The following is a 26,112-nucleotide window of genomic DNA, read 5'->3' on the forward strand; positions in this document are numbered from 1 at the left end:
GATTGCGGTAGCCTCCTTACTAGTTTTTTACAAAGCTCCAAGGAACCTAAAAATACACAACAATGCACATAAATTAATTCTGTGCATATATTCTAGAATCTATGACATTTTATAACTTTTTCAAAGTCTCAGTCAAAGTCAAACACTCAGACCAGAGTACAATGTATAGATGTAGAATCTAGATCTAACGTTACAATTACAAACTCTCACAAAAAAGTACTACACAATATCTTGCTTCTGTGTTGTCGTAAATTGATATTGTTTTTGGTTGTAAGTTTAACATTTTTCATGAATATTTTCCAATTATTTCTTTTGACTCCGTTGACTTAAAAATTCCTTTGACTGATTTTAGCTGAAAAGTTTGCATTATATTTATGCTAACTGGTTGCTTTGGGAATGTTGAAATAATTCATAGGCCTATATAATGGTTCTTGTCTTGCTGTTTAAGATAATAGATGAATATTTTCTTCTTTGCAGATGACAGTGACAAAGGTGACGGAAGGAGGCGCCGGCGCGATCTCAAGCTTTATTATGGGATAGAAAATGGTGAAGCTCCAGTTGAAAATGAGCAAGTTAGCCAAACAAGCGCTCAGTCCACAGACCCATGCAACCTTGATGGGGGAAGCTTCCAGCCTCAAACTTATTTGTCCAAGCTCATTCAAGTAAAGCTATAGCTGTTGTCTTTTCATTCCTTGTAATCTTGTAAAAACTTTATGTGTTTTGAATACACACAAATTTTGAATGTGTTTCTCACTCTTTGATTAATGTATGTGCCTTTTTTTAAAGTATTGATTGAAAAAAAAATTATAAAGTGCTTTGATTGTGGATGAAGTAAACATAGAAACTTCAAATTGTAAAATATACTTTGAATTATACAATTTTTTTTCTGCCTAATATTTGTTTTCCAAACTTGATTAGTCTTTCTCTACCTCTCTTCTCTCTCTCTCTCTCTCAATTTTTTGTCTCTCACACTCTATCTTGATTAAATTTCACAAGCGAATTTTAATTTTATATATATATATATATATATATTATGAAATTTTGCCACAATTTGGTGCCAGAAAAAATAACTTCTAAAAAGAAGTGTCGATTACATTCAAATGAATGGGCAAAAGTTTGTATGCTTGCTTCATTTTTACCTTCTCTCTATGGCTCTTTCCCAGGAGCGTTCTCTGACAGAGTTGATGGATGAAGAGCAAAAGATGGTTCGTGACATCAAAGGCCTGGACAGTGATATGCAAACTCTGGTCTATGAGAACTACAATAAGTTCATCAGCGCCACTGACACCATCAGGAAGGTAAGAATCATGTCATTATGATTATGTTTATTACGTATATTAGTGCCTTTTAATTAATAAGATTTTTTTTGTTTGATGCATAAATTTTTAAATTTTTTTTTCGACTTTTAAATTCTGTGGTTTTGCTAACATGGTTTGACCCTGGTTTGGAAACAGGAGGCTGCTCTGTGGCCACTGTAGTGGGGAATTTATTTGCATGACTTTATTGATTTATCTTTTTCTTTTGTGTAAGTGCTTGGATTTTATTTTTATTTTTATATATGTACTTTTCTTTTCTGTTTCTCTCTTTCTTTTACTGAATAAGAAATTAGCTTTTAGGAACAATTTCGGATAAGTTGTTTTGAGGTTCTTAGTTTTGATGTCCAGTAAACACTGAAGTGAATACAAGCATTTCAAAGATATAGTATTAATATGGCTGGTGTATATGGTGTAGCTATTAGGTACTTTGCCATCTCATGGAGATTCCTGTGTTGGGTGAATTTTTATCAAGTATTTTGATCTTTCTGATCTGTTATTTAACCTTCAATTTGGGTTAGCCTTAACAGGCCAGGGTTGAAACTGGCCTCCTGAAGGATCTAAATTGTGTCGCAGGGGGCGTAAATCAGATACAATTTTTAAAAAGTACTTGTACAAAACAAATTTGTAAATTAACCTTGTTTAAAGGTCTTAGTGATCAGAAGTAGAAGCCGTTACTGCTACAAAATTGTTTTTATCTGTGGTAATTACATACCGTTATTCTTTTCTTTTTTTTTTTTTCAGATGAAAAATGACTTCAGGAAAATGGAGGATGAGATGGATCATTTAGCCAGCAATATGTCCGCCATCACCGACTTTTCTGCCAGCATCAGCAATACTCTTCAAGACCGTCGACAGCAAATCACAAAGTTGGCTGGAGTGCATTCTCTCCTGAAGAAGCTTCAATTTTTATTTGAACTGCCTGCTCGCTTGAACAAGTGCATTGATATGGAAGCTTATGTTCAGGCTGTGAGGTAAAGTACCCTGTTGTTTTGAACCATGAATTTCGGCTTCACTGATTATTATTAATTTTCTTGGGATCAATAGAGTTTTTTTCGGGTTTCTTTTCCCACTCCTCATATGCTAATTCTGATACAATGTAATATTGGCATAAGGGGGAGCTGTAGAATTATTTTTTTCTACGTCTCTCAAGCAAAGCATATGCATACCTGCCAACCCTACAGAAAAAATCGGTATATTACCGACTTTTTGGTCGAACTGCCGATCCACCGATTTTGGGATATAAGCTACCGACAAACTAGATCAGGGACCCAACAGGCGAGTTGCCGGCATGCAAGAGGCACGTGATCGCTAGGGGGCACGTGATTGACTGCCTAAAACCAGAGGGTTTCACAGTAATACAATGTTTAAAAACTGCTAAAACTAAACAGGTTACCAATGACGTCATTGCGGGTTTTCCCGATACTGCTTTGCTAAGGTGTAGAGGGGTGATCGGCCACAGTTCAAGAAACGTCCCGCTTTTTGGCAATATTTTCCTATATATGAAAGTCCCCTAAAATTTTGAAACAACAAATCCCAATAACTTTTCTATTTATGAATGGATTTTTAAAATTTAGAAACCACAGTTCTTAGAATTTACTCTTCTTCCATTTAAGCTGGAAAAAAAATTATAATTTTTCATTGTCATTGGTAATATTTATTTTTTGTTCTTTGTCATTTTCCCATTTTTTAAAAAGTCGCAAACACACTCATGTATATATGGGTCAAAACATTGATAAGGGTCCCCAATTAAGTATGCAGCAAGTGGTAATATAGCCTACTACAGATTTTTTTGACAAAAATTTGTGTCAACTACAGATTTTGGTCCAGGCAATGTTGGCAGGTATGCATATGACATTCACAAACATACGAATGCACAGCTACACACCCTTTCTTGCACACATATATACCCACTCTCTGTCATACGTAGACAAACACATGCACAATATTTTGACTGTATTAAAAACGTATATTATATCGGGCAGTCAGAATAATAAATACCCTTGGTTCTTTTTGTGTTTTTTTTTTACTGAATGCTGTGAAAATATTATTATGAAACTTTTCAGCTGTTTGTGTAAGAGGGATGAGGACACAACATTCTAATAGCTTTTCTGAGGTACAAGAGTCCCGACAAGTTGAAGTAAGAATTGTTGATTTAAAGTAAGGAAATGGAAAAGAATTTGGAATTTAAAAAAGAAAAAGGAAGATTTAAAAAAAGAATCGAAATGAAAAACAGAACAAAAACAACCCCCTCCCCAAAAACAAAACAACTTGTTCAGAAACTTATTTTTGGAGATGATAATTGCATAGTTGCCTTGCATGTCTCTTTTTGACAGATACTACACAAAAGCGCAGCGAGTGCTTCATCAGTATGAACACATGCCTAGTTTTCAAGGGATTCACACTGACTGTGAGGCCATCATCAAACAGCTGCGTGCTAAACTGATGGAGCGCTTTCGTCAGAAAGAGGTATCAATCAAATGCAGAGCAGTCTTGTTTGAAAGCTTAGATATAGGGAAAGTTCTTTATGTCATATGTTTATTGTGTTGTTTATTACCTCATGTGTTTGTTTTGGTATTTGTTATCGTGTTATGTTATAAGTTGATATTTCTTGTATCATGTCTACAGAATGATGTTTATTATGTCATATGATATTTTGATACTTATTTTGTCCCATCATGAGGATGATAATGATAAAGTAATGTATTTTTCTATTTCTGTACCTTGTACACTAACACTAATACCCTGTTATTTGTCATACATTGATAGATTGATGGACAAAAATAGGTAAAAAATAGGTAGTGTGTTGGTTGAAAGAAACTTTGATTCAGTTCTCTTTGAATGTTCACTTTGACTTGGTTGGGGAAAAGAAAATTGTGATTGGTGAGACAAGTTCCTTAACATAAATTTTAATTCAGCAACTGCTGGGTTTATGACCTTCAACTTAATCCAGTTTTCCAGTAAATTTGTGTCTTTTTAAATTGCTTTCTGTTGGTGTGTAAGGAGTTATTGTTAATGTTGAGTGCAAGTAAATTGTTGTTGCTGAGTCTTGTCATTCTTTCACATTGGGGCAATGGAAGTGGGCAATATATGCGTGTTTTGCTTCTTTTCCAGTCGACAGCGAAACAGCTGACGGAATGTGTAGACTTGCTGTTACAACTTGGAGAACCCGCAGAGTCTCTGTGTGACGAATATCTCTCACAGTAAGTCGTGGAGATGCGTGATGAATGGGATGTCTCTTCCTGTCTGTGTTGTGGGTGATGAATATCTCTTGCAGTGTGTGTATCTACATCTGGGTAATGAATGTCTCTCACAGTTTATTTTAAGCGTATAGCAAATATCTCATACTGTGTGTTGATGTGTGATGAATGTCTCTTACATTAGGTGTACATGTATTAACAAAATCTCTCACTGTGTGATGAACGTCTTTTACAGTAAGTGCAGATATATGTGATGAATTTCTCTTACTGCAATTGCTCATTATCTTGATACTTGCACACGTTCCCTTCAGTGATTTTTTGGTATGGTAAGTGCTATTTGTGAAAGAGAAATGTGTATTATATATGTTGAAGTTTCTTTTACATATATGTTTTTGATGGAGTTCTCTCAAGATAATAAAATCTGTCATATTATGTCGATTGGATGCTGTTTTATATTGTTTCTTAATTACCACTCACAGCTTTTTACATTGTGGAACAGGGAAAAAACCACAAAAACAAACAAAAACCCAGCTCTTTTTACCTAGATCAAAAGAAGTCTACTTTTGTAAATCAGTTCATGCACTTCTATTTGTCAAACTGGTTTCTCAGTGGTGAGGATGCTAATCTTTTTTTATTTCACTTTCTTTGTTTGAAGTGCCAAGCACAAATTGGATGAAGATCTGGAGGGACTGGAGAAACAAATCAAGTTATACTCAGGAGAGGTAAAACCAGCCCAGGAGGAGAGGCCAGCCCAGGCTTTTATGAGTGCCGGAATGGTACGTGGACACCTCTGTCTGTTTTGTTTGCTCTCCAGAGTGCCACATGTGTTGTTGCTGTAGGTCAGGGTTGGGTGAAGAAGCACGTAACATTTTGTATGGCACTACGTTTTCTACATAATGCATCCAAAAACATTTTTATTCCCTGATAATGAAATAAAAAATGATATGAATTTAATTTATTGAGCTGTTCAAGTGGGTAATATATGGGCTAGGAAAATGAGTTTTCATCTTTTGCAAACTGTAGTCAAATAGTGTCTGTTTATATACAGTTAATGTTTCTGTTGTCTATGAAATGACAATAGAAACTGTTCATTTATGCTGTTTGGTGTCACAGGAGCTTGAAAGCGAAGGAGAAAGTCGATTTGATCGAAATCTTTGTCTTTCAGGATGTCTTGGAGTTTGTAGACTCCGGCTGCAATGGATTTCTCAGCAACATTTGCTTGGTGATTGCGTCCTACAATGACATGTTCCTGAACAGAATGCAGACTGAGTAAGCCCCTGACTATCTGTCTGTCTGTCTGTTTGTCGGTTCGCCTGCCTGTCTGCCCACCCGCCTGTCTGTCTGTCTCTGTGTCTGTCTGTCTCTCTGTCTGTCTTCCTCTCCCTCCGCTCCCCCCCCTCTCTCTCCTACCCTCCCAATCTCTCTCCCTCTCTCTCCTTCTCTCTCTCTCTCTCTCTCTCTCTCTCTCTCTCTCTCTCTGTGTAAGTCCCTGTTTCTTTGCATCACTTGTCCAATGAGACATTATATGAGTCTTGCAATGGTTGAAAAGTTTATTCATTTTTTAATTACTTTTCTCCACTTTTAGTGAAGCCCTTGACACCATAGCCCTGAGAAAGCTGGTGCTGTTTGTCAATGAGCTTATGGAGCGGTACTTCTCGTTTGTCCGGCAAAGAGTTCAGCTTGAGGTAACTGGTCACATGTTTCAGCCGTCAAGAGTTCTGTGTTTCACTTTGTACAACAAAATATTTGCAGAGTCATCTTAAAGGTTTTTGTTTGATTCATTATTGTGCTTAAAGTATATATATATTTTTCAAATCATTTTGGTATTTGTTGAGCTAAAGAAGAGCAGGTTGGTATCGTGAAGGTGAGAGAAACTGTAGTTTTTTCAGCACTTGGGGGCTGGGTTGGAAATAGGGGCTGGCCAGTGCATATTTGTGCAAACTTGACCGCTGTTTTATTCTTTCGTCTATTGTAGTGAACAGGACATTTTTGTGACTGCATAGTTTCTGGAGGTATATAAATATTATATGTATTGCAGCCTGGTGGAATCAGGTGCTTGTCAAAATAATGAAATCTAAGAAACTAACATTTTTCCATTCGTTTGGCAATTTTTATCAAATTTGTTACTTTTGGCTCAACACCTTTTATATCAATTTAAAAAACATTCCTGCATGCATTTTACTGAAAAACGTTGGTGAAAGGCACAAAAAATGTAAATTAGCACTTTTTAAGGACCCTCATACTTTGGAAATTTTCCAACTTTGGTGACCATTTTCTGGCTAGTTTTTCCTCTGACACAAGGCGACCCCACCTCCTTCAATTGCAAATATCTCGACTTCTTTTCATGATGGATGGATTTTATTTTCATGAAAAGCAAGGCAAATGAACAGGCTTTAAGCTATACAAATAAATAACTCTATTTGACGAAGGCTTGATTCCTTTGCATCATGACACATTTGTATTAATTAAAGCAGGCTCTACTTCATTTTTACATATAATAATGTTTGTATTGCAATGGTCTGATTTTAGTGAGTTTAACAAAGTGGTGGATTTTTTTCACTTTACTGTGTCATCTATGTCGCTGCAGGTGATGTATCTCCAGGGTCCTCACCAGGTCGGGAAATCGGGAAAAAGTTTTGAATTTTGTGATGTGTCGGAAAGTCGGGGGAAAAGTCAGGAAAGGATAGGGCCTGTATAATAGTAGTAGTGTAGCTATCTCGACAGTATGGTTGATGAATCATAAAGAGGAAACATAATTGAACCGCTATGGCGACTGGTGGAAGCATATGTGTGTCACCGAGGCTTGATCGGGAAGAATCAAGATCTACTTTCGCTTTCGTTACCACCCAGAAATTTTTCAGTAATAGTCTGATAGATAATGCAACATTTGTAACATGCAGGTTGTGCATTACAAACGCTGTTTCGCCATGAAAATAAATCAATATTTGTCTTAAGAAAGTTATACAAGTGTTTTGTCAGGCTCGCCATTGTGACCGGTCAGTGAACCTGCGCGTTCGCATCACATGATAAGGCATCGTGTGAGCACCGACGGTCTGAGCGCTGTGAAGTATAGGGCTCCCGCGTTGGTGCAGACCTTGTGTGGAATTGGGATCCGTCATGCCTTGTTATTGAACTAAAGTGTTCGCGTTTCATTGGATTGGGTGATAATAATTTACATATATATTTTCGCTTTGTGTTCGAGATTGGCAGATTTTCAGTGTCACTGCATCTTGCCCTCCCTCAGTTCTTACACCTCTCACAGGGAATAGGTCTACTTGAGCCATTCAAGTTATTACTAATATTCTTCTTCTTTGAGTTTGAGCAATAGTTTTCATCTTCACATTTATTATATGAATCATGACACCCTGACTGATTATTGACAGTCGATATTCTGGTTCTAGATCTTTTCTCAGGCTCAAAACAGGATTCATTTTTTATGTAGTTTATGTAGGCTAATGAGGGGAAAATATGAATAAGTAAGAACAGACTGAAATACCTAAGTCACACAAGGTCCCAGTGTCACACTGACATGTTGTTGACTGGATATAATGTACCTACATGTGTGTGTGTGTGTGTGTATTCACAAACATATACATATATTATATAAGATATAAATGGAGCACACGCTCTCATTGTTCTGTAACATGCCCCTGGAAAATGGATGAGCCCCCCCTCCTGGAAAATTGAGAAGCTGGGTTGGCAGTCGTCCAGTATTATAATCATCTATTATTTGAAGACTTTACTACAAAATATACATTTGCATTCATTTAAAGACATTTTGACTTTTTATCATTGATACATTGGCTTTTTTGGGATCATTCTTGACACACAGCGGCCTTATTTTTCCCTCGAATTGGGGTCTTGAAAAAAATTTCCAGGATTTGGTGAGGACCCTGTATCTATTCACCTCAGAACTATTTGTCCGAAGTGTACTTAAGTAAAGAGGCACTTTGGACAAAATAGTTCTGAGACGACGATATATACTGCAACATCTTTTGAGGTCAAACTTCAGTTAGCATTGTTTTTCAGCCATCTGTTCTCAGGTTGTAAAGTTGATCACTGTTGAGGTCATTTATCTCTTTAACAGGTAGCTTTGTTTATAGTTTATATTAACCTTTCTTTTTCTTTCTTTGTGTAATACAAGGTTGTCTGTTATCATTACATTAACACAGAAAGAGACTGGTGACAACACTATTCTGGTGCGTGCCTTAGATCGATTTCACCGTCGACTGCAGGCAATGAACAAACTGCTTCCAGATACAGATTTTTCCAGGTATCCCTGCTTTGTAGATTTTACACTTGATCTGTCTTCTCAGCAGTGGTCTTATTTCAATATTTCATGAAACAAGCACGAATAATATATGTGTTTTTTTTCCAAATCATACAATGAAGATATTCTTTTTGGTAGTTATTTGTTTTTCAGACTAAAGGTTACTTTTTAGAATCTAGGTTGATATGTTTGATTTGTCACATTTTAGTAGGGTTTTTACATTTTAAATTTGAGAAAAAATAAAAGTTTTTGTTTTCTTTTTCTGTTCCTGTTCGCTATGAAGGATTATTGGTCAATCAATTTTTTAAAATTTGGTCAAATATTCAGTAACTATTTCTTTTTTTGGTTTTTGTTGTTGTTGTTGTTTTACTGCTTTTACACTCTTGACTCTAAATGAGGAAAACCAAGCTATGTTGGTTTTTGACGGGGTTATGTAGTGCGTACCTATATTGGAGGCAGCACTAAAATTCTACAAGATATGCAGAAATTGACTAGGTGTGAAGGTATTTCTGTGTCTGTTTCTATTAATAATATACTGCATGCTGTGTTATTCCTCAGAGCTGGTACAGAAATCGTGTCACGAGGTGCAAAGGACAGAGTGGCCCACTATCTGCAATCACTGAAGCAACATTTTGCTGGTAATGTACAATACTATCTGATTTCACCCGCTACCTCTATTGGTTTGCTCTGTCTTTTAGATTAAATTTTTAAGACCCGGTATGCCTTTGAAACAACATCCAAACTCATATGCTGAGGGCCTTTTAAATATGGTATCAAAAGTTTGGAAAGCAGATTTCTTTGGTTCTGTAATTTAAAATTCTTAATGAGGACTTTCTCTGTTTGGTTTTCAGTCTTTATTTATTTACCATATTTATTGACTAGAGTTCTTGGCTGAAATGTCTTTTTCCGTGACATGTCTCTAGAATAATTTATCTTCATAAATGGTGGCCTTGGTAAACTAAGGTGGAAGATGCTTAGCATCTGTCAGAGATAGTGTAAAAACCATTGCTTGTTTGCTTTATGTGAAATTTATTATTTGTTTGTTACTGTCAATGTTCATATTAGGATTAAACTCCATGGGCCTAAGCACACACCTCAGTGTGCTCTGCTTTCACCCTTCTGCTCACTGAACACACACTCAGGTGTGTGTGGTGATTTAGGGTCTAGCTGTTGACGTTGAGGAGTTCTGGTGCAATGGTCGTGTTGGCTACAGGGACAGGGCTGAAATAATTGAAATCAGAAATTGTCTTCTTTGTTAAATCATTATTGTTTTGATATAGGTGGAATTTAAACACCATCTTCTATTAATACTTTTGTGGGGTGAATTAATTAATAAATCTTAGACCCAAGCTCTACTCTTGATACCTTTTTATATCTTTTTTTCCTTCTCTTCAGATTGTTTAACAGACATAAGGCAAAACCTGGCAGCCCCGAGATTAGTTGGTAAGCAGGACAGCAATGCCAGATTGGCTGATCTGCTCAGCAACATGCAGAGCTCTGTTGTGGAACAAATCAAGTCTGTTCTAGGAAACTTGCAGGTATGGCCCTAAATTGATGAAAGTTCTTGGTCCATATCAAACGTTTTGCTGCTGAGCCTTGAAGTCAAGTGAAAGTCTATAGAGCTATAGTGCTATTCACTTCAAATATGAAATTTTAAGTCAACACTAATAAATTGTTCTAACTTTTAAGGTAGGTCCTTGGCTCATGTCAACCATCATATTTTGTAGTATTATATAGAAACATGTGATATAAAAATTTGTCTTAAATAAACATCCTTTCTTTTACAAGACTTATTTGTGACCGATGGCGAGCTGAATAAATTTGGGGAATGATTTAAAAGTGTCGATCTATACTTGAAGCAGATTTAAATACTAATGATATGGTAAATAAGAGAATACTTACTTTCTTTTAAATGATTTTGTGTTAGTTACCTAGTCCCCTCTAATCCCATTATCTGTTATTCCTTTTATTTTTTGTATTCTTTTTTCTTGGTTAGGGTTTACTTTTTTAGAGCCACATCTTCAGTGACATTGTGGCTTGTGTTAAATATCTGAGAGTTCTGCCACTCATCACTACCCTTGATGTAACCAGATTCATTTCAATAACATATTTGCTGCTTCACCATGCTATCAAAGTCAGAATTATAACTATAAATATTCCTCTTCATGTTGAAAAGTAAAATAGATCATGATTGCAGAAAATTAACTTGAATTCTAGAAAAAGTTAAAAGACTGAAAAGAAAAACTTTAAAGAAGTGATAAAAGCTTTCTTGAATAATCGCATAAAAGATGAGATGTATGGTTCCTTAGAGTCAAAGTGTGATCTATTTCTTCTTCCTCTGGATGTCCGTATTCTCTCATCTACTTCCTGTCAAGATGTGACAGTAATTGTACCAACTCACCGACCGTTTACTGCTACTCACAGCAAAGTTGGGATGTGACCTATTTTAGGGTTAAAGCATGACATTTTAAGTGCTCATATTTTTTATCAGACTTCGGTCTTATTTTGGTTGATCTCTTGAGAATGTGTTGAGAATAAAGTTTTGTTTCTCTTTTTGCAGGCTTTTATTGCTCCCGACATCACTTTTGCCATGAAGCCTTATTTCCGAGGTCCGTTTTGCAGTCAGGATGTGCGTGAGGGTCTGGTGGTGGCGTTCGTCCGCCACGTTTGCACCATGTGCAATGTGAGTATATGGACAGGGTGGTCCGTTTCTTCATTATGTGTACTGTTGATGGCCCAGTATCCTTTTCTTGCCTGCGGACTATGTCTATACCTTTGATGACAGTGGTATGTGCTGACTTGGACTGTTACAGGTTCTGATGTGATAGTATGATAGTGAATATAAAATGACCTACTGACACAGTTCAGATTTTCAAGGAGGCAAGCTGCTTGGAAACTGCTTGACAGGATTGACCTGGGCTGGTCAGCATGTCTCAGCAGAGAGACAGAGATCTACTTTGAAAAATATCTTCTCCAATTGGGCATAGAGTTAAAAAATGGATTGATTCCCTTTAGTTTGGCTGTTATGAGGGTCTTGTGCTAATTTAAGATGACCTTTTGTTATAACAGTCCTCAATGTTGACTGAGACTATGTGTGTACTGGTTCTTTGTGTTTGTTGACTGTATTGGCTGGTCCTTCACTGTGACTTATTTAAATTATTCACTGTCTTTTGATTGTGTTAGTTGATTGTACTAAAGAGCTAGAGCTGTGTTTACACAGGAGTGGGCGCTATGCTATAGAAATTATCTTCATTATTATTATTATTATTACATTTGACAGTTACCCAGTGTTATTTGACTGTTTACTCTGTCTCGAGCTTGTATTTGTTCACTGTTCCCTTGAATTTGATTGTGTTTAGCGACTGTTACTGATCTCCTGTATTGAGTGTCACCATTATTAGTTGCTTTTCCTGCCTTGAATTTTAGCTTTTTGTTAGAGAGCTTTGTTTTTTTAACTTTTGAGGTACTGTGTGCTTCCCTTTTCAAATGACTCCTGTTGGTTTGGTTCACTCCCTTTTCCGAATGATCTTTTCTATAAATACCAAACATGGGCTGATCTTTTTTGCTTCTATTCAGTACTACTGTTGATGTTATCTGTTCTTAATTCTTACAACATGTGTCAGTTTTGTCACTGAATTTCCCACAATTTGATAACCACTTCTCTAATTGATAATGAAAAGGTTTGCATTTTTGTTAATCTGTTTATTATTTTTTTCTTCTTTTTTCTTTCATGTGCAGGATTTTTGTGAGGTTCCTGGAGACAAGACCACCAGTCCTCCTGCTCTACTCATGATTCTGTCACGATTCTGCATTGACTTGGAGAACGCCACCATTTCTTACTTGGTGTGTGATCACTAAAAGCCTATTCTTACGGCCTGTATCATTTGTTTTTCTCAAGATTAATTTTTTCAATGATTGTTTAGAAATTCAAAGTTTTGTTGGATTTGTTTTCCATATAAAAGATTTTGTTTCCTTCGATGTTTTTGAAGTTAATATAATGGTATTTGATATTTTGGATATATTTTACTGTACTATGTTATCTTGTGTTTCTCTTTCGTTGATGTCCACCTTAATTCGAAAATTTTTTTTGGTGTTAATGTAGATTATCACAAGAAGAAGTAGGATTTAAAAAATGGAATAAATATTCAACTACAGTTAAGATCAGACAACGAGGTGTACATAGAGAGAAGCAATCAAAACTGTATTATTCAGCCTGTAAGCTCGAAACTAACATCGTACTGGTACTTAAGCTATATTCTATATGTTTCTGAAGAGGGGAATGAAGTGCAAAGAGGCTGCTCCAGAATGTATCAATGTCGCGTGTTGTAACAATGTCATCTGTGTGTTACAATGATTAATAATTAACAGTCATTTATCATAGTTTTGAGTAAGGGGAAAAAAGCTCAATTATTTCATGTTGATTTCTTTCTTGTACCATATAAGTTTAAGTCTATAGGTGCATTTACACTGTTTAATGATATGGGACAAGTTGTATTAAAAAGCATGCCACCGTAGGGGTTAGTTCAATTTTGGCTTTAGTTTGATTGAGGCCATTATCTTTGCACATTAATGTTATAAGTGGACTTCATAGCATTGAGTTACCTAGTTTCTTTTGTTACAACAGCTTTTTTTTTTTTTTTAAACTTAACATTTTGTTGATAAATGATTTTTGTTGCCTCTCTGTTTGCATTGGGCACACCATTAACTCAACTGATATGATAAAACTTTTACTAAAACTAAAGTAACTTAAAACCTGTATTACATCATGTTTCTATTGTCTATACAGGTAGGCTTCTCTACTTTTGTTTGTTCTACGTTTTCTGTTTCTTTAGCTGTCAGTGGCAGAAGAACAGTTCATGGTGGAAGACAAAGGGACAGTGACACCCACGGCGGAGTTGTGGGCCATGGCCAAAGACACGGGTCAACGATTGCTCAACCACTACGTCCGCGTGCAGGGACTAACCATATCGCAGGTGAGATGAAATACATGTCTTGCCTCCAGTTGAAATGATTGTTAAGCTGTCAGGAATGGGATGTGCAAAATTTCAATGAAATATGTTATTCTGGTGCATGCCTTTTGTTTTTGGCCTACTTGTTTCAAAGCATGTCTGCTCCTTACTTTCAAATAGTTCCCAACACGTTATATTTTATATTATCCTTGACACATTGTGGTTGGTTAAAGATGATTTGGTATGCACTTTTCTATGTTTCAACTGATTTTTGACTGATTTCACACATAGGTATACACACATGCTCACACACATGCTCACACACACACACACACACACACACACACACACACACACACACACACACACACACACACACACACACACACACACATGGATGGTTGGAGGATGCTCTGGTGTGGTTTGCTCCTTCTTTCCTATCAAACATCTATCGTCCTGATCTCTCCTTTTTTTGTGTTTGTTACTCGCTTGTAACATCTCTAATCTTCGGCACTTATGTGACCTTATCATGTTGCCAGTGACGTAAAACTGTTACTAAAACTAAACACACACATGCACACACACGCACGCGCACACACACTCACACACACATACATACACACGCATATACACACACGCACTGGTGGGAAATAATTAGCTTGGCTGTAGTATCTTTTAGTTTTCCACCCATGACAAATACTGTATAAGGAGAATTTATCTCAAATCTGACGCTTCCAATCAAGAAATGACCTGATATAATATACTATTTGATAGGAAATGGGCCAAAAATCCGACTTTTAAAGGAAAGAATAAATGATTCTGAAAAGCGCTGTTTGTGAACTTCATCTTTGTTGCATCATAATGTGGGTGACTCTAATAAAACTTGACCATAAATTCCAAACCACTGAGACACTCAAAGAATCCACAAGATAAATGAAAAAGATGCTGGTGCCTGCTGTAGTACATTCAGGTGAAATTTCGATGTGTTATTCATTGTCTCTTGATGTGTTTAATACATCGTTCAACTTTTTTGACTGTGTATATAAAGCCTTCTTGTGTTGAATATTGTTATGATAATCTGCAGTGTTTCGATTTAACTATATCTGAGTATTTAATCTTTAGTAATGATCGCCAACTCTGTTAAAAAAAAAAATCTATCTGAGGCATCTGTCTTACAAGTGTGTCAACGGGTGGTTAGCAGATGCTCTGGTGTGGTTTGCTCCTTCTTTCCTATCAAACACCCATCATCCTTTTCTCTCCTCCTTTTTTGTGTTTGTTATTCTCTTGTAACACCTTTCATCTTCAGCACTTACAGGAACTGTGTTGCAAGTGCCATAAAATGCTTACGTAAACCATTACAAGTGTGTCATAACATTACAAACTTGGTGTACTTTGAATCGTGGTATGTTACCACCGGAAGGGTTGCACATCCTGCTGGTATGCAGGGGGGAGGGGGGAGGAGTTACATGTTACCCAATGTCAATCTCCTTTTTTTCTGGGGGTTTTTTTTTTAGATGTTGCGTAAAAGTGTGGAAACGAGAGACTGGCTGAATACAATCGAGCCTCGCAACGTGAGAGCGGTGATGAAGAGAGTGGTGGAGGACATCACAGCCATAGATATGCAGGTAAGAACAGTTGTAGACAGCCATGTAAACCTTTTTAATTGACAAACTGTGTGTTAGCTATGTTTTCATACTGTTATTTATCCTGTGGGCATTTAGCTTTTGCATTTATTATACAGATACATTTTTAATGACACTTCTCTCTTATTGACTTTAAGGAATTTGAGCCATGTTGCTAAGCATATGTTGAGTGAAGAGACCAAAAGTATTGTATTTTAAAAATGCGAAGTACAAATTTTCTGGAGAAAGAAAAGACACATTTACTCTTTTGCTGCTTGTCACTTAACTCTTTTCCTACCTGGCCAAAATCCACCATTGACCCAGGGCTTTTCCATGACCTATTTTTACGCCCCTACCCCACCAAAGGAAAATGTCAAAACATCCAACTAAACACACACAAACCTTATCGTACGGCCCATCAAACTGAAGGATAAAATATAATCTATCAGATGGTGATACAATATTGAAGATTTATTTCAGTTATATTTGTTTGGGGTTTCTAAAAGTGATTATGCATTATTGAAAGTGTCGTATGAAATCAACAATTTTCAAGCTTTGAAAGATCATATCTAAAAAGCTACAACAACAGCATCATTCAAACTTCCCAGGTAGGTTGCCCCAGATAATGTAAAGAAATGCTGAAAATTAGGTATGTGTACTTAATATAGAAGTGAAAATATGAGACATATTCTGAAGTCAGGGGGGGGGGGCGCTTTTCTTCTCATTTTTATGTTTTGAATGGGACAAAAAAAGTGCTGAAATAACTAAAAATCATCTTTCACTGCTATATTTTCTTTCATATCTGCAGACAGGAAGTCTATTCTATTATTTGGAAAACGTGGACTCGCCCAAGAATTTCGTGTGTTTTCATTACTGGATTGAAATAGATAGCGAGCCACTCGGTCCAGCGAGTAGGAAAAGTGTTATGCTTTTTATTTTTAAATCTTACGTTGCTTGGCAATTTTACTGTTTTACTAGTAAAAATGCCTTGCTGCACTGTCAGATCTCTCTCAGCAGGAAAATGTTTCATCCTATCTTGCGATACATTTGGTTTCCTTCCCTTGGTGTATCATGGCAGCTACAGTTTAATAGACATGGGTAAATAGAGACATAGGAGTAGGCTGTACTCGGGAAAAAAAACGAGATATGGCTGTCGCAGCTAGAGATGTGTACCTGTGTTTATTGTCAGTGCACACTTATTTTATTCCAGTCAAATTCTGTGGGAACTGTAGAATGAAAATGACTTATGTTGCCAGGTGTCCATATACTTCTCTGATTTTGGTGCAATCTGGTTCCATTGTCCAAAGTTGAAATAGTTTAATTTTCTGGGTCACAAATGAATCAAATATGCAACCACTTGACAAATCAAGATTCAAAATTAATGTTGGGAGGACTGAAGCTCAACCGTTGACTCGTACTGTGACCCGACTCATTCTGTAAATATTCACTGACCATTATAAGAGAAGTCTGTGTGGCAGTGGATCGACTGACACTACTGTTCTGGTTTCTCTCCCCGTATTTCTAGGTTGGTCAGCTGTATGAGGAAGGTGTACGGAAAGAGCGGAGCAGTGATTCGAGTCGTCGCACACATGCTCTCAGCTCCTCACAGGCAAATAGACGTCCACAGTGGAACTATGCTCCAAGGTAAACGTTGTTGCTGTGGAGGAGGGGGGGAGGGCGCTTTTCCTGACTTTTCTGTTGTCCATTTGTGCCTTTTTTGAAAACATATGATATATGTGTCTCGACATTGTGAAATCAGGCGCTTGTCAAAATACAGAAATTGGAGAGAGGCATTTTTCCGCCAGTTTGGAAATTTTTATCGAATTTATTTTTTTTGGCTCAACTTCTTTTAAGTCCATATAAAAACAATTTTCCATGTGACTTTTACTTAAAAGCATTGATTAAAGGCACATAATATGTTATTTTTCTGTTTTCAAGGACTCTTTAAATGTTGGAGTTACCAAACTTTGGCGACCATTTTCCTGCTAATTTCACAACTGAAACCAGGCGACCCCACTTCCTATAATCGCAAATACCTTGAGTTCTATTCAAGACAGATGGATATTTATTTCAATTAACACAAGGCAAATAAATCAGCTTTTAGATGATACCAATAACTCTACCTGCTAAAAAATTTACGAGTGCCTGATTCCACCGCGTCGTGACACATATGAATGAAATTTCAAACGTTTTGATATCCCATCTTTTTTCCACACCCAGTACTACGTTAGTAACTTGTGTCTTTATATTGTTCATTCTTGCATTCTGTTCTATAAATTACTGTTTGTGATGAAGAAAAAAAGGTCACTTTGGTATCCTTGCTGAAATTTCTTGAAACTGGTGTTTATTTACACTCACAACATACTGCCTGATCCCATACAAAGTACACTACCATCAATTCGAAGGACTAATGCTGTTGGCGAATATGCAGGACAGTCCAATTTTTCGAAAAAAAAGTCAGCCCATTTTTCTTAAGACACCCGTTTCTAAACTAGCTCTTCGGCTTTGTTTGACTCAAATCTCTGTTGAAAATGCATATTTTTGGTCTTTTTCAGTGTGGACAACAGTCTAATGAGCAACATACAAAAACTTTTCTCTGAGAAAATTGAGATCTTCAGTGCTGTCGAATTTTCCAAAGTGTCTGTTCTCACTGGCATTGTCAAGATTAGTTTGAAGGTAACCTATAAATGTTGTCGCCTCTAAGGGGAACATGATCTTCTACTTGTTTTAACTCTGTGAAAAATCATTTTTAAGTTCCACTGAAGTAGAATGTCTAGCTATATTGTGAAAATAAGTGTGTATGTTGGAAGATTAAAAGTGTACTTTTTTACATTTGTCTATGCCCTCTGACAGAAGGCTTGCATGTTTCCCATTAACTCGCATAGCCAGTTTGTTTTTTCTAATCTGCCATTGATCAGCCTGAGAACATTCTGTATAAGAGTCTATGAGGCTCATATTGTCTTCATTATCATGACGTGCCATTGCTGTTTCCATCATCAGTAAAATGTAACTAGATGAATTGAGGAAAATTTGTGAACTGGCAGTTTTTAAATTGAAAGCCTAATGAGCCTTAACTAAGACACCACATAACATAACTTAATACAAATTCTAACATTCAGGTATTTATATATAACTTTTGAAGAATCTTTCAGAACAATATCATCTACTTTCCTGATAAATTGCATTGTTCTAAGTGATTACCTGAAGAATTTGGTATTCAGAAACAGTCTGTTGGAAAAAATAAGGGATTTGATAGTTTTTATAAGTTGTGTTATGTGTGTTTTCATTTCAGTAATGCCCCAGTGACACCGCTTGGTTTCAGATTGTCTCATTGCTTGTGTGAAACTAGTAACTTGCTTATTTCTGTTTCTTTTTATATGCTGCATACTTATTTTAATTGCTTCCTTGTTGTTTTTTAAATTGCCAGACATTTCTGGAGTGTGTTCGGCTGAGAACTTTTGGGAGGTACGGACTGCAACAGATTCAGGTGGACACACACTATCTGCAGTTGTATCTGTGGAGATTTGTCTCTGATGAGAAGTGAGTTCTTGGTCTTAATAATTTCTCATCCCCTTTCCTTCCTCTGTTGATAGTAGTTTGAGCTTTGAAGAGATACTCACCTCATACGATAAAAGTCTTTGTTCACACAAGTAGGCTCCATGGATTTTTAGTTCTTTTTGTCCCAGGATTTTTGTACATTAGTCAAAGAATAAGTCGGATTATGCTCCTGGTGTTCTTGGATGATGACAAAAACCTTAGAGCAAGTTTTAAAATTCAGTTTAAAGGGTATTTTAATCTTTCCTGTACTTCTTTGTCATTAGAATCAGTGTCATTGAAGGTTTGTTCTAATTATTTGCCTGCAGTTTGATTTTAATCTAACTACTGTGTTGTTGCAGCTGTTATATTATAATGAATGCAGTTTGCTAGCCCTACGTATTTAGTAAATAAATTGCAGCATATTTCCTTGAATTGTTTTCCCCAAGTTTTGAAAGAATGGGATAAAGAGTTACAATCATAATTGAAAAGGAAAATTGTGCTGCTTCATAATATGCGCACATAATATATCCATGTTCACTGAAAACACACACAAATATTGACTTACATGCAAGGAGCAGCAAAGAAAAGCGTTTAAAATAAGTGTGTATATACGTATTTTCAATGCTTTTCTCTGCCGGTCCTCAACTATTTCAAATATAATTTAAAAAGAAAATGTCATTATCATTGGAGCAGCGAAATCCTCAGCTGTTCTTGTCCTGGAATCGCTCATGTTCTATGACTAATTCACTGACTCTTGACCGTACAACATTAAGGTAAACTTGACCTTCATTACCTTTTTTGTTGCCAGCCTGGTGCAAGTGTTGCTGGATGAGATTGTGTGCAGTGCGGTGCACCGCTGTGTTGACCCTGTCATGATGGAGCCCAGTGTAAGTGTAGCTGTAACTGTTTTTCTCTTATTCCTTGATCCAGTTTTGTACTGCACTACTTGCAACCAGTGTTTCTGTTTAGGTTGACTCTTTTCCATACGGGTAGTTGAAAGGGAAAGCGCTTTGAAGGTCTTCTCCATACTTTTTTCTCTCCTGTTTTTCCACTATCTTACTCTTGTTTGCTGAACTATGATGACTCAATGACAGCTGTCCTTGTCTCAACCTGTTTTCTAACCTTTTGTGGGATGGGCTTTGTGGTATCTTTACTTTCTCCAGTCCCTTGTGCTTTCATAAAATTGAATCTACATTTTTTCACTCTCTCTCTTTTGTTTTTGGTACTTTCACTTTACAACTCAGGACCACCAAAAAATGCTTAAGTCATGATGCAAGTGAACAGAACTAGTGTCCCAGATACATCTTGCTGTATTTCTAATCCAATAATGCCCTCTCTACTGCCATTGTTAACGACCAAGACAAATTTCTCCCTGCGAGATGAATAAAGATTGTCATTGTCATTGTCATTGTCATTGTCTTTATAGGCATCGATGAGGATTGAAGAGAAAATATTTTTAACAAGTAGCTAGCTAGGGTTTGTCTCATTGGCATTTTAAAGGGGTTTTTTTTGGATGGTATGCATGGTTGAGTTATCTTGTTTATTTTATAGATTGTCTCAGTTGCAAAATGGCCAGGTTAAAAAGATAATTCTATTTTGTAGTAGGCAGAAAAATGTCTTATTTGTAGCTGATTTACTACAAACATTGCTAAATTTTAGCTTTTTACTGTACTTCTCTTTCTTTTTCTTTTTGTACAGCCAGTTTGAAGAACAATTTTTACAAGTCTGTGGGTTGATGAATGACTTTGAACTCACCTCGAATTTGAACATCGATCCACTTTTTTCTTCTTTTCAGGTGATCGACTTGATATGTGAACGAGGGTGATAACTATCTTGAAACTAGGGCAATTCTTGGTGATAGCTCAACTTGAATGTGATGTTATAGTCTGAGTTCTGACTGGAAATCCGTGGTGTGTGTCCGGCTTTGATCAGGCTGATGAAAATGTTGGGAAGCATTTTATTTATGTTGGAGAAGGCATGCAGTGTGGGATGTAGTTAGTAATGGAATTTCATTTATTTTGTTTCCTGTTCCAATTTTTACATTTTTACTTTCCAGGATTTTTTTTGGGTTTATTATTTCATCCTTTTTTTCCCATACACATTTGTGAGGCAGCGTGGTGGAATCAGGCTCTCGTCAATTTTTGGGCATGTAGAGTTATTGGTATCGTCTTGTTCACTTGTCTTTATTTGGATGAAAAAAATATCCATTTATCTTGAATACAAGTCGAGATATTTGCAAAATAAGGAGGTGGGGGTCGCTTGTTTTCAGAGGTAAAATTAGTGAGAAAATGGCTGCCAAACATTAGTTCTTTCCTTAGCTTAAGAGTCCTTGATAACTGAAAATTTACATTTTTTGTGCCTTTAACAACGTTTTTCAGAAAAATCCACACAGAAATGAGTTCTTTAATGGGCATGAAAGGTGTTGAGCCAAAAACCCAAAATTTGATAAAAATTCACAAACCTGCGGAAAAATGCAAGTTTCTTCCCTTTGATTATTTTGACGAGAGCCTGATTCCACCACGTTGCCTCACATTTATTCATCTTAGGTCAAAATTGACTCCAGCTTATAAACCTTCACGGAGCTATGTTATCACTTGTATATTTTTTCACACTTTTCTGTGCAATAAGAGGTTAACCAGTATAATAGATATGTGTACATTCAAATGTAAATGCCTATTACTATTAATAAAGATTATGACTATGACTTGTGTAGCATTGTTTGTGGTGTGCTGACCTTCAAATTTCCGAAAAATCTGATTTTGTTTTTGTCTTGTGCTTTTCTTGTGCTTTGTCTTTCGGGGATGTTTTTGCTGTTTCTTAGGGTCAAGTTGATCTGTGGACAAATGTTTATCACGACTACCTGGTTTGGGGAGGTGACATTCCTATTAGAAGTAGGCCTTGTTCTGGCCCTACAGACAGCAGTGTTTGTTTGCACCTACAATAGTATCTTGTAATACATGTAATGGCATGTGTGACTAATTAGCCCTGAGCCTGCTCTCTAGTGGATCACTACCTTGTAGTGGTTAGAGAGCTTGTGTGCCTCAGTGACCCCAAGAGCTATGCTGGCTAGAGTTAATGCTCCTGGTAGGGCCACCCATGCCAGACAGGTCGACAGGTAGAGGTCAGACGAAGTGTGATCCACCGGCCCTCCAGGTTTCGGAGGTTCAGCTCAGGGCTAACGACCCAGACGGGTAAAAATCATATGTTACGGAAACAGCCGAAAAGAGAAACCATATTAGCTTCCCTAAACGTCTCTTAGTAGTCTTAGCAGAGGTTTTAAGGCGCTCGCAACTGCATAAGGTCATATGAGCACCAGAAGATTAGAGGTGTTACAAGAGAGTAACAAACATAAAAAAGAAGAAGGGGAGATAAGGACGATAGATGCCTAAACATCTGATGGCGTAACGGGTAGTAAGTAAGTAAACTGTCAGAAAATGCAAGCATTCCGGAATGAGTTTATTATTTTTTTTATGAACTGCAAGATATGAGTCACCTGTACACATCTGGTATTACAAAGGTGAAGGCCTTGCTCTGGAAAGTAGCGAATGGTGCATTTTTGTGTCTAGGACAGGATTATGTTTTATTAGGGTAGTAATGTATGATTAATAATTCTTGTCACTGAAACATACTAAGTTCCTTACAATTGTTTGCTGTTTTATATTTGCTACATTTTTGCTGTGAAAGAATCAAAGAGACTGAGAGGAGAAAAGTTTTGTCTTGACCATTTTCATGTTTGATATCTGTCTAGTGAGCATTTTACTGTTGGAGCAAACAGTGCTTGTGCTTAATGGTACTATGTTTTTTGGTCCACTTTTATTGGCTTGAAGACTTAAAAAAGCATGGATCACTTTTGTAAAATTAAGAAGATTTTAAGATAATTTCATTGAAGTCAAAATTAAAAAGAGTTGGAATTGAAGATATCAACATGACCATAAAAGGGAGAAGATGGGAGATATTTGGCACATGTATTGACTCTGAGAATGCCAAAGTAGGCAAGATTGCCCTATCAGACATGGTATTGGAGACCAACTAAAAAACAAAAAGAGTTAGACCAGCTGGAAGCTACAAAGGCACAATAGGAGATAAAGCAATCGCCCAGGGCTAGGATGTGCTGAGATTGCAGAAGGTGACTAGGGACAGGCAAGCATGGCATTGACTGCTGTCCGCCTTATGTACCAGACAGTATAGGGAGAGAGTAAGTAAGTTTATTTACACACAGCTGCTGTGTGCCACTAAATGATGGTTGCAATAAGTACAAAGAAAGAACTTTCAGTCATCCTGAGTCTTTTGTGGTATAGCTTGTGGTTTTGCTTCTGTGGTTTTTTTGTGTGTGTTGAGGATGGCGTTGACTTCCTTTGATTGCGATCTTTTGCAATCTGTTCCCTGGTTTTGAAGCTAGTCTCTGTTGAAGTTGTGTTACTTTTTCTTTTGTTTTCTACCTGAGTAGAGAATGACAAAGAGCAGGGTACTTCTGTATTTAATCGTGTTCTCGGAGAGCATCAAACTGAGTGAGGAGCCTTGAAAATTCTCCAGGCAACCCAAGTTCAAGAAACATAATGCTTCATTGGGGATTCGAATCAGGGTCATTTGCACCTGACAAATAGGATACAATGAAGAAGATTGAAGCAAATTGCAAGCGACAGCTTATGACGAATATACTGGACACACAGTGCGAAAAGAGTCACATTGGAGGATATTGTAACAACAGGCAAGTTTGATGGAAAGTGGCAGAGGAAGACGGAGGGAAAAGATACTGGACAAGCTGACAACATGGCTGGGAACAGCAAGGCAAGAACGACAGACACCATCGCTGCAACGCAAGACAGTGAAGTGGAAGTCCATGATCGCCCACGCTGGTCAGCAAGGCACCGGATGATGATGAATAGAATAACATGTGCTAACTGAGCTTACGGTGCACTCAGGCAAAATCGAGAAAATTACTAACCATAGCAATATGTTTAAGATATAAACCAAGGTTTATTCAAACATGTGTACTGACTACTGAAAAGTGTAACGCTATATCTTTCACATAAAATACCCCTGTGATTGGCATAGAGGTAAGGAATAAAGTTCGTCATTAATTGTTACAAGATTCTCGTGTCAAAAATTGGGAACACCCGCAAACATCTTGACTTCCGGATCCAGTTTGGAAGAAAAGGCAGTCTGTAGAATCGTGTCCCCTCGGCGTATTTGATGACTGGGGCCTCTTTGTCAGAACTGGCCTCTACTTCTTTCAGTTGCTCCAACAGGCCACGCTCATGTAGGGTCCCTGGGCATGAGAGATGGACACATTTGAATTTGATGTTTTCCTGTGAGTAATTCCTACTGCAGAGAATAAGTCATTTCAAGGGTGACGTACTTGATCCAGTACTATGAAGAGTAAAGGAAGAAGGATAGACAGAAAGCATGATGTATAATAATGCAAAGTAAACACACATGATTTTGGTACATCAAGGTGTAGATTTAGGCAGATGTGCGTGCTTGCTATTGTTATAATTTCGGTGTTCGAGGAGTTGAGCCACCAGCTGGGGTGCAGAAGACGTTTATTTCACGCCGAACTACGGAACGTTTTCCTTTACATGCTGATAGTTTATCAAACATAAGACACATACACCCGATGTGAATGGCCCAGGATCTAACCCTCAAAGTTGCATTCGTAAACCTGGGTTGTTTGGGAGTTTTCGAGGCTGTTCTCCTACTTGGTTAAGTTCTGTTGGAGACTAACGTTAAATTTAAGTAAAAATAAGAGGTGTCGCCTATTAAATGAACTTGGATAGTATTTCATGTAGTGTTTATAGAGTCATTAAAATCACCCCTGGCTTTCCTGACAACAGGCATAGATAATCTCTCTCTGTGTAGAGCTGAGTCTTGAAATTTGAGGAATGAAGCAGCAACTGTCTTATCAGGACCTGAAGATTGCTGGGGATAACTTTTTTTCCCCAGCACTACTAAATGACCATATTAAATTACATGTATTGTGTCGATGTGCTTCTCTTATTCTTAACCAAACAAAACCCCCAAACAACAAAACAAAGGCAAACGTTTTTAGAAGCCGCAAGTTGAACTGCTCTTGTGATACATGTATTCTCAGTTATGTTTTAAAAAAAGACCCCCTCCAAAAAAAAAAACCCAACAAAAAAAACCAAGACAAAACAAAAGGAAAGAACCAAAATCTACGTGACAAGTCATATTATATCACCTGCGCAAAGAAAGCGGCGTGTATGGTATTTTTTTTAGTCTTTTGGAGCTGTCTCACGAGTACCGAGAATAACTCCTTTACTATCTGAGATCAGGGGAAAAGGTTTTGCAGCAAAGTTTTTACGGCACACACGTAACGTAGCTCTTTTGATATCTGTACTCTCACACATCTGCTTGAAATCTCTCCCCCTCCCTCTCTTTCTCTCTCTCTCTTCTCTCTCTCCCTCTCCCCCCCCCTCTCTCTCTCTCTCGCTCTCTCTTTCTCTCTCGCTCTCCTTCTCCTCTCTCTTTCTTTCTTTCTTTCTCTCTATCTCGTTTTCTCTGTCAGTCTCTCACGCACAAAAAGCATGCACACACACACACACACACACACACACACACACACACACACACACACACACACACACACACACACACACATTAATCATCACCAATGTGTATCATGAAACTGGCAAATGAACAAAATCACGCGGGCAGTAGTATATGCCTAAAACATAATATTTCGAATTATCTTATCCTTTTAGGGTTGGTAATTATTATTAAGCCGTATTTAAAGGCCCAGGCTATGGTCAATGAAAAAAAATGCATCTTTTTCTTACCATGGACTGTGTTGTCCAACACGCAAGCAAAGAAGCCCCCAATAAACGATGGATTCGACAGCAACATTTTGATGGCAGAGTTTCCATTCGCGTTACCTAGATGAAGACCGAAGGTATAATTTAGTTTTAGCTGTAGCAGCGCAGGAACAGAAGCATGTTTCATCATCATCATCATCATCATCAGCAGCAGCATCAGCAGCAGCAGCAGCAGCTTTAGTAATAGTAGTAAAAGGCATAAACTTTCATACCGCCCACCTGCATGTATTTTTAACTGGGAGTTACAGGCGAGGCGAAATTACGTTTTCAGCTGAATTTGTTATCTTTATACTAAGACTAAGATTTTACTGCATTAAACTCAACTACTAAACTCAAGCGAGTTCAACACAAGGGGAGTCGACTGTATCGAGTAAACAACCCCCAACCC

At 37.3% G+C, this 26,112-nt stretch overlaps 2 protein-coding genes across 2 annotated transcripts in view; one reads left to right on the top strand and one right to left on the bottom strand.

The window, feature by feature from the left end:
- Positions 1 to 20,979, top strand: part of LOC101847233 (vacuolar protein sorting-associated protein 51 homolog) — a 23,198-nt gene extending 2,219 nt beyond the window's left edge. The window contains exons 2-21 of the mRNA XM_005089775.2: positions 478 to 662; positions 1,164 to 1,298; positions 2,058 to 2,287; positions 3,650 to 3,782; positions 4,428 to 4,516; positions 5,169 to 5,289; positions 5,679 to 5,782; positions 6,099 to 6,198; positions 8,686 to 8,786; positions 9,342 to 9,421; positions 10,179 to 10,321; positions 11,344 to 11,466; positions 12,522 to 12,626; positions 13,616 to 13,756; positions 15,247 to 15,357; positions 16,880 to 16,998; positions 17,910 to 18,030; positions 18,782 to 18,894; positions 19,700 to 19,778; positions 20,687 to 20,979. Of these exons, the coding sequence (XP_005089832.1) occupies positions 478 to 662; positions 1,164 to 1,298; positions 2,058 to 2,287; positions 3,650 to 3,782; positions 4,428 to 4,516; positions 5,169 to 5,289; positions 5,679 to 5,782; positions 6,099 to 6,198; positions 8,686 to 8,786; positions 9,342 to 9,421; positions 10,179 to 10,321; positions 11,344 to 11,466; positions 12,522 to 12,626; positions 13,616 to 13,756; positions 15,247 to 15,357; positions 16,880 to 16,998; positions 17,910 to 18,030; positions 18,782 to 18,894; positions 19,700 to 19,778; positions 20,687 to 20,716 (2,363 nt within the window). The 3' untranslated portion in view covers positions 20,717 to 20,979. The remainder of the gene's footprint in view (positions 1 to 477; positions 663 to 1,163; positions 1,299 to 2,057; positions 2,288 to 3,649; positions 3,783 to 4,427; positions 4,517 to 5,168; positions 5,290 to 5,678; positions 5,783 to 6,098; positions 6,199 to 8,685; positions 8,787 to 9,341; positions 9,422 to 10,178; positions 10,322 to 11,343; positions 11,467 to 12,521; positions 12,627 to 13,615; positions 13,757 to 15,246; positions 15,358 to 16,879; positions 16,999 to 17,909; positions 18,031 to 18,781; positions 18,895 to 19,699; positions 19,779 to 20,686) is intronic.
- A 2,996-nt stretch (positions 20,980 to 23,975) lies between these two features.
- Positions 23,976 to 26,112, bottom strand: part of LOC101861332 (solute carrier family 23 member 2) — a 17,920-nt gene continuing 15,783 nt past the window's right edge. Inside the window, exons 12-13 of the mRNA XM_005089847.3 lie at positions 25,689 to 25,784; positions 23,976 to 24,160 (exon numbers count right to left, since the gene is read on the bottom strand). Of these exons, the coding sequence (XP_005089904.1) occupies positions 23,976 to 24,160; positions 25,689 to 25,784 (281 nt within the window). The remainder of the gene's footprint in view (positions 24,161 to 25,688; positions 25,785 to 26,112) is intronic.

This window comes from Aplysia californica, unplaced genomic scaffold (assembly GCF_000002075.1).
Source record: "Aplysia californica isolate F4 #8 unplaced genomic scaffold, AplCal3.0 scaffold00009, whole genome shotgun sequence".
Taxonomy (NCBI): domain Eukaryota; kingdom Metazoa; phylum Mollusca; class Gastropoda; order Aplysiida; family Aplysiidae; genus Aplysia; species Aplysia californica.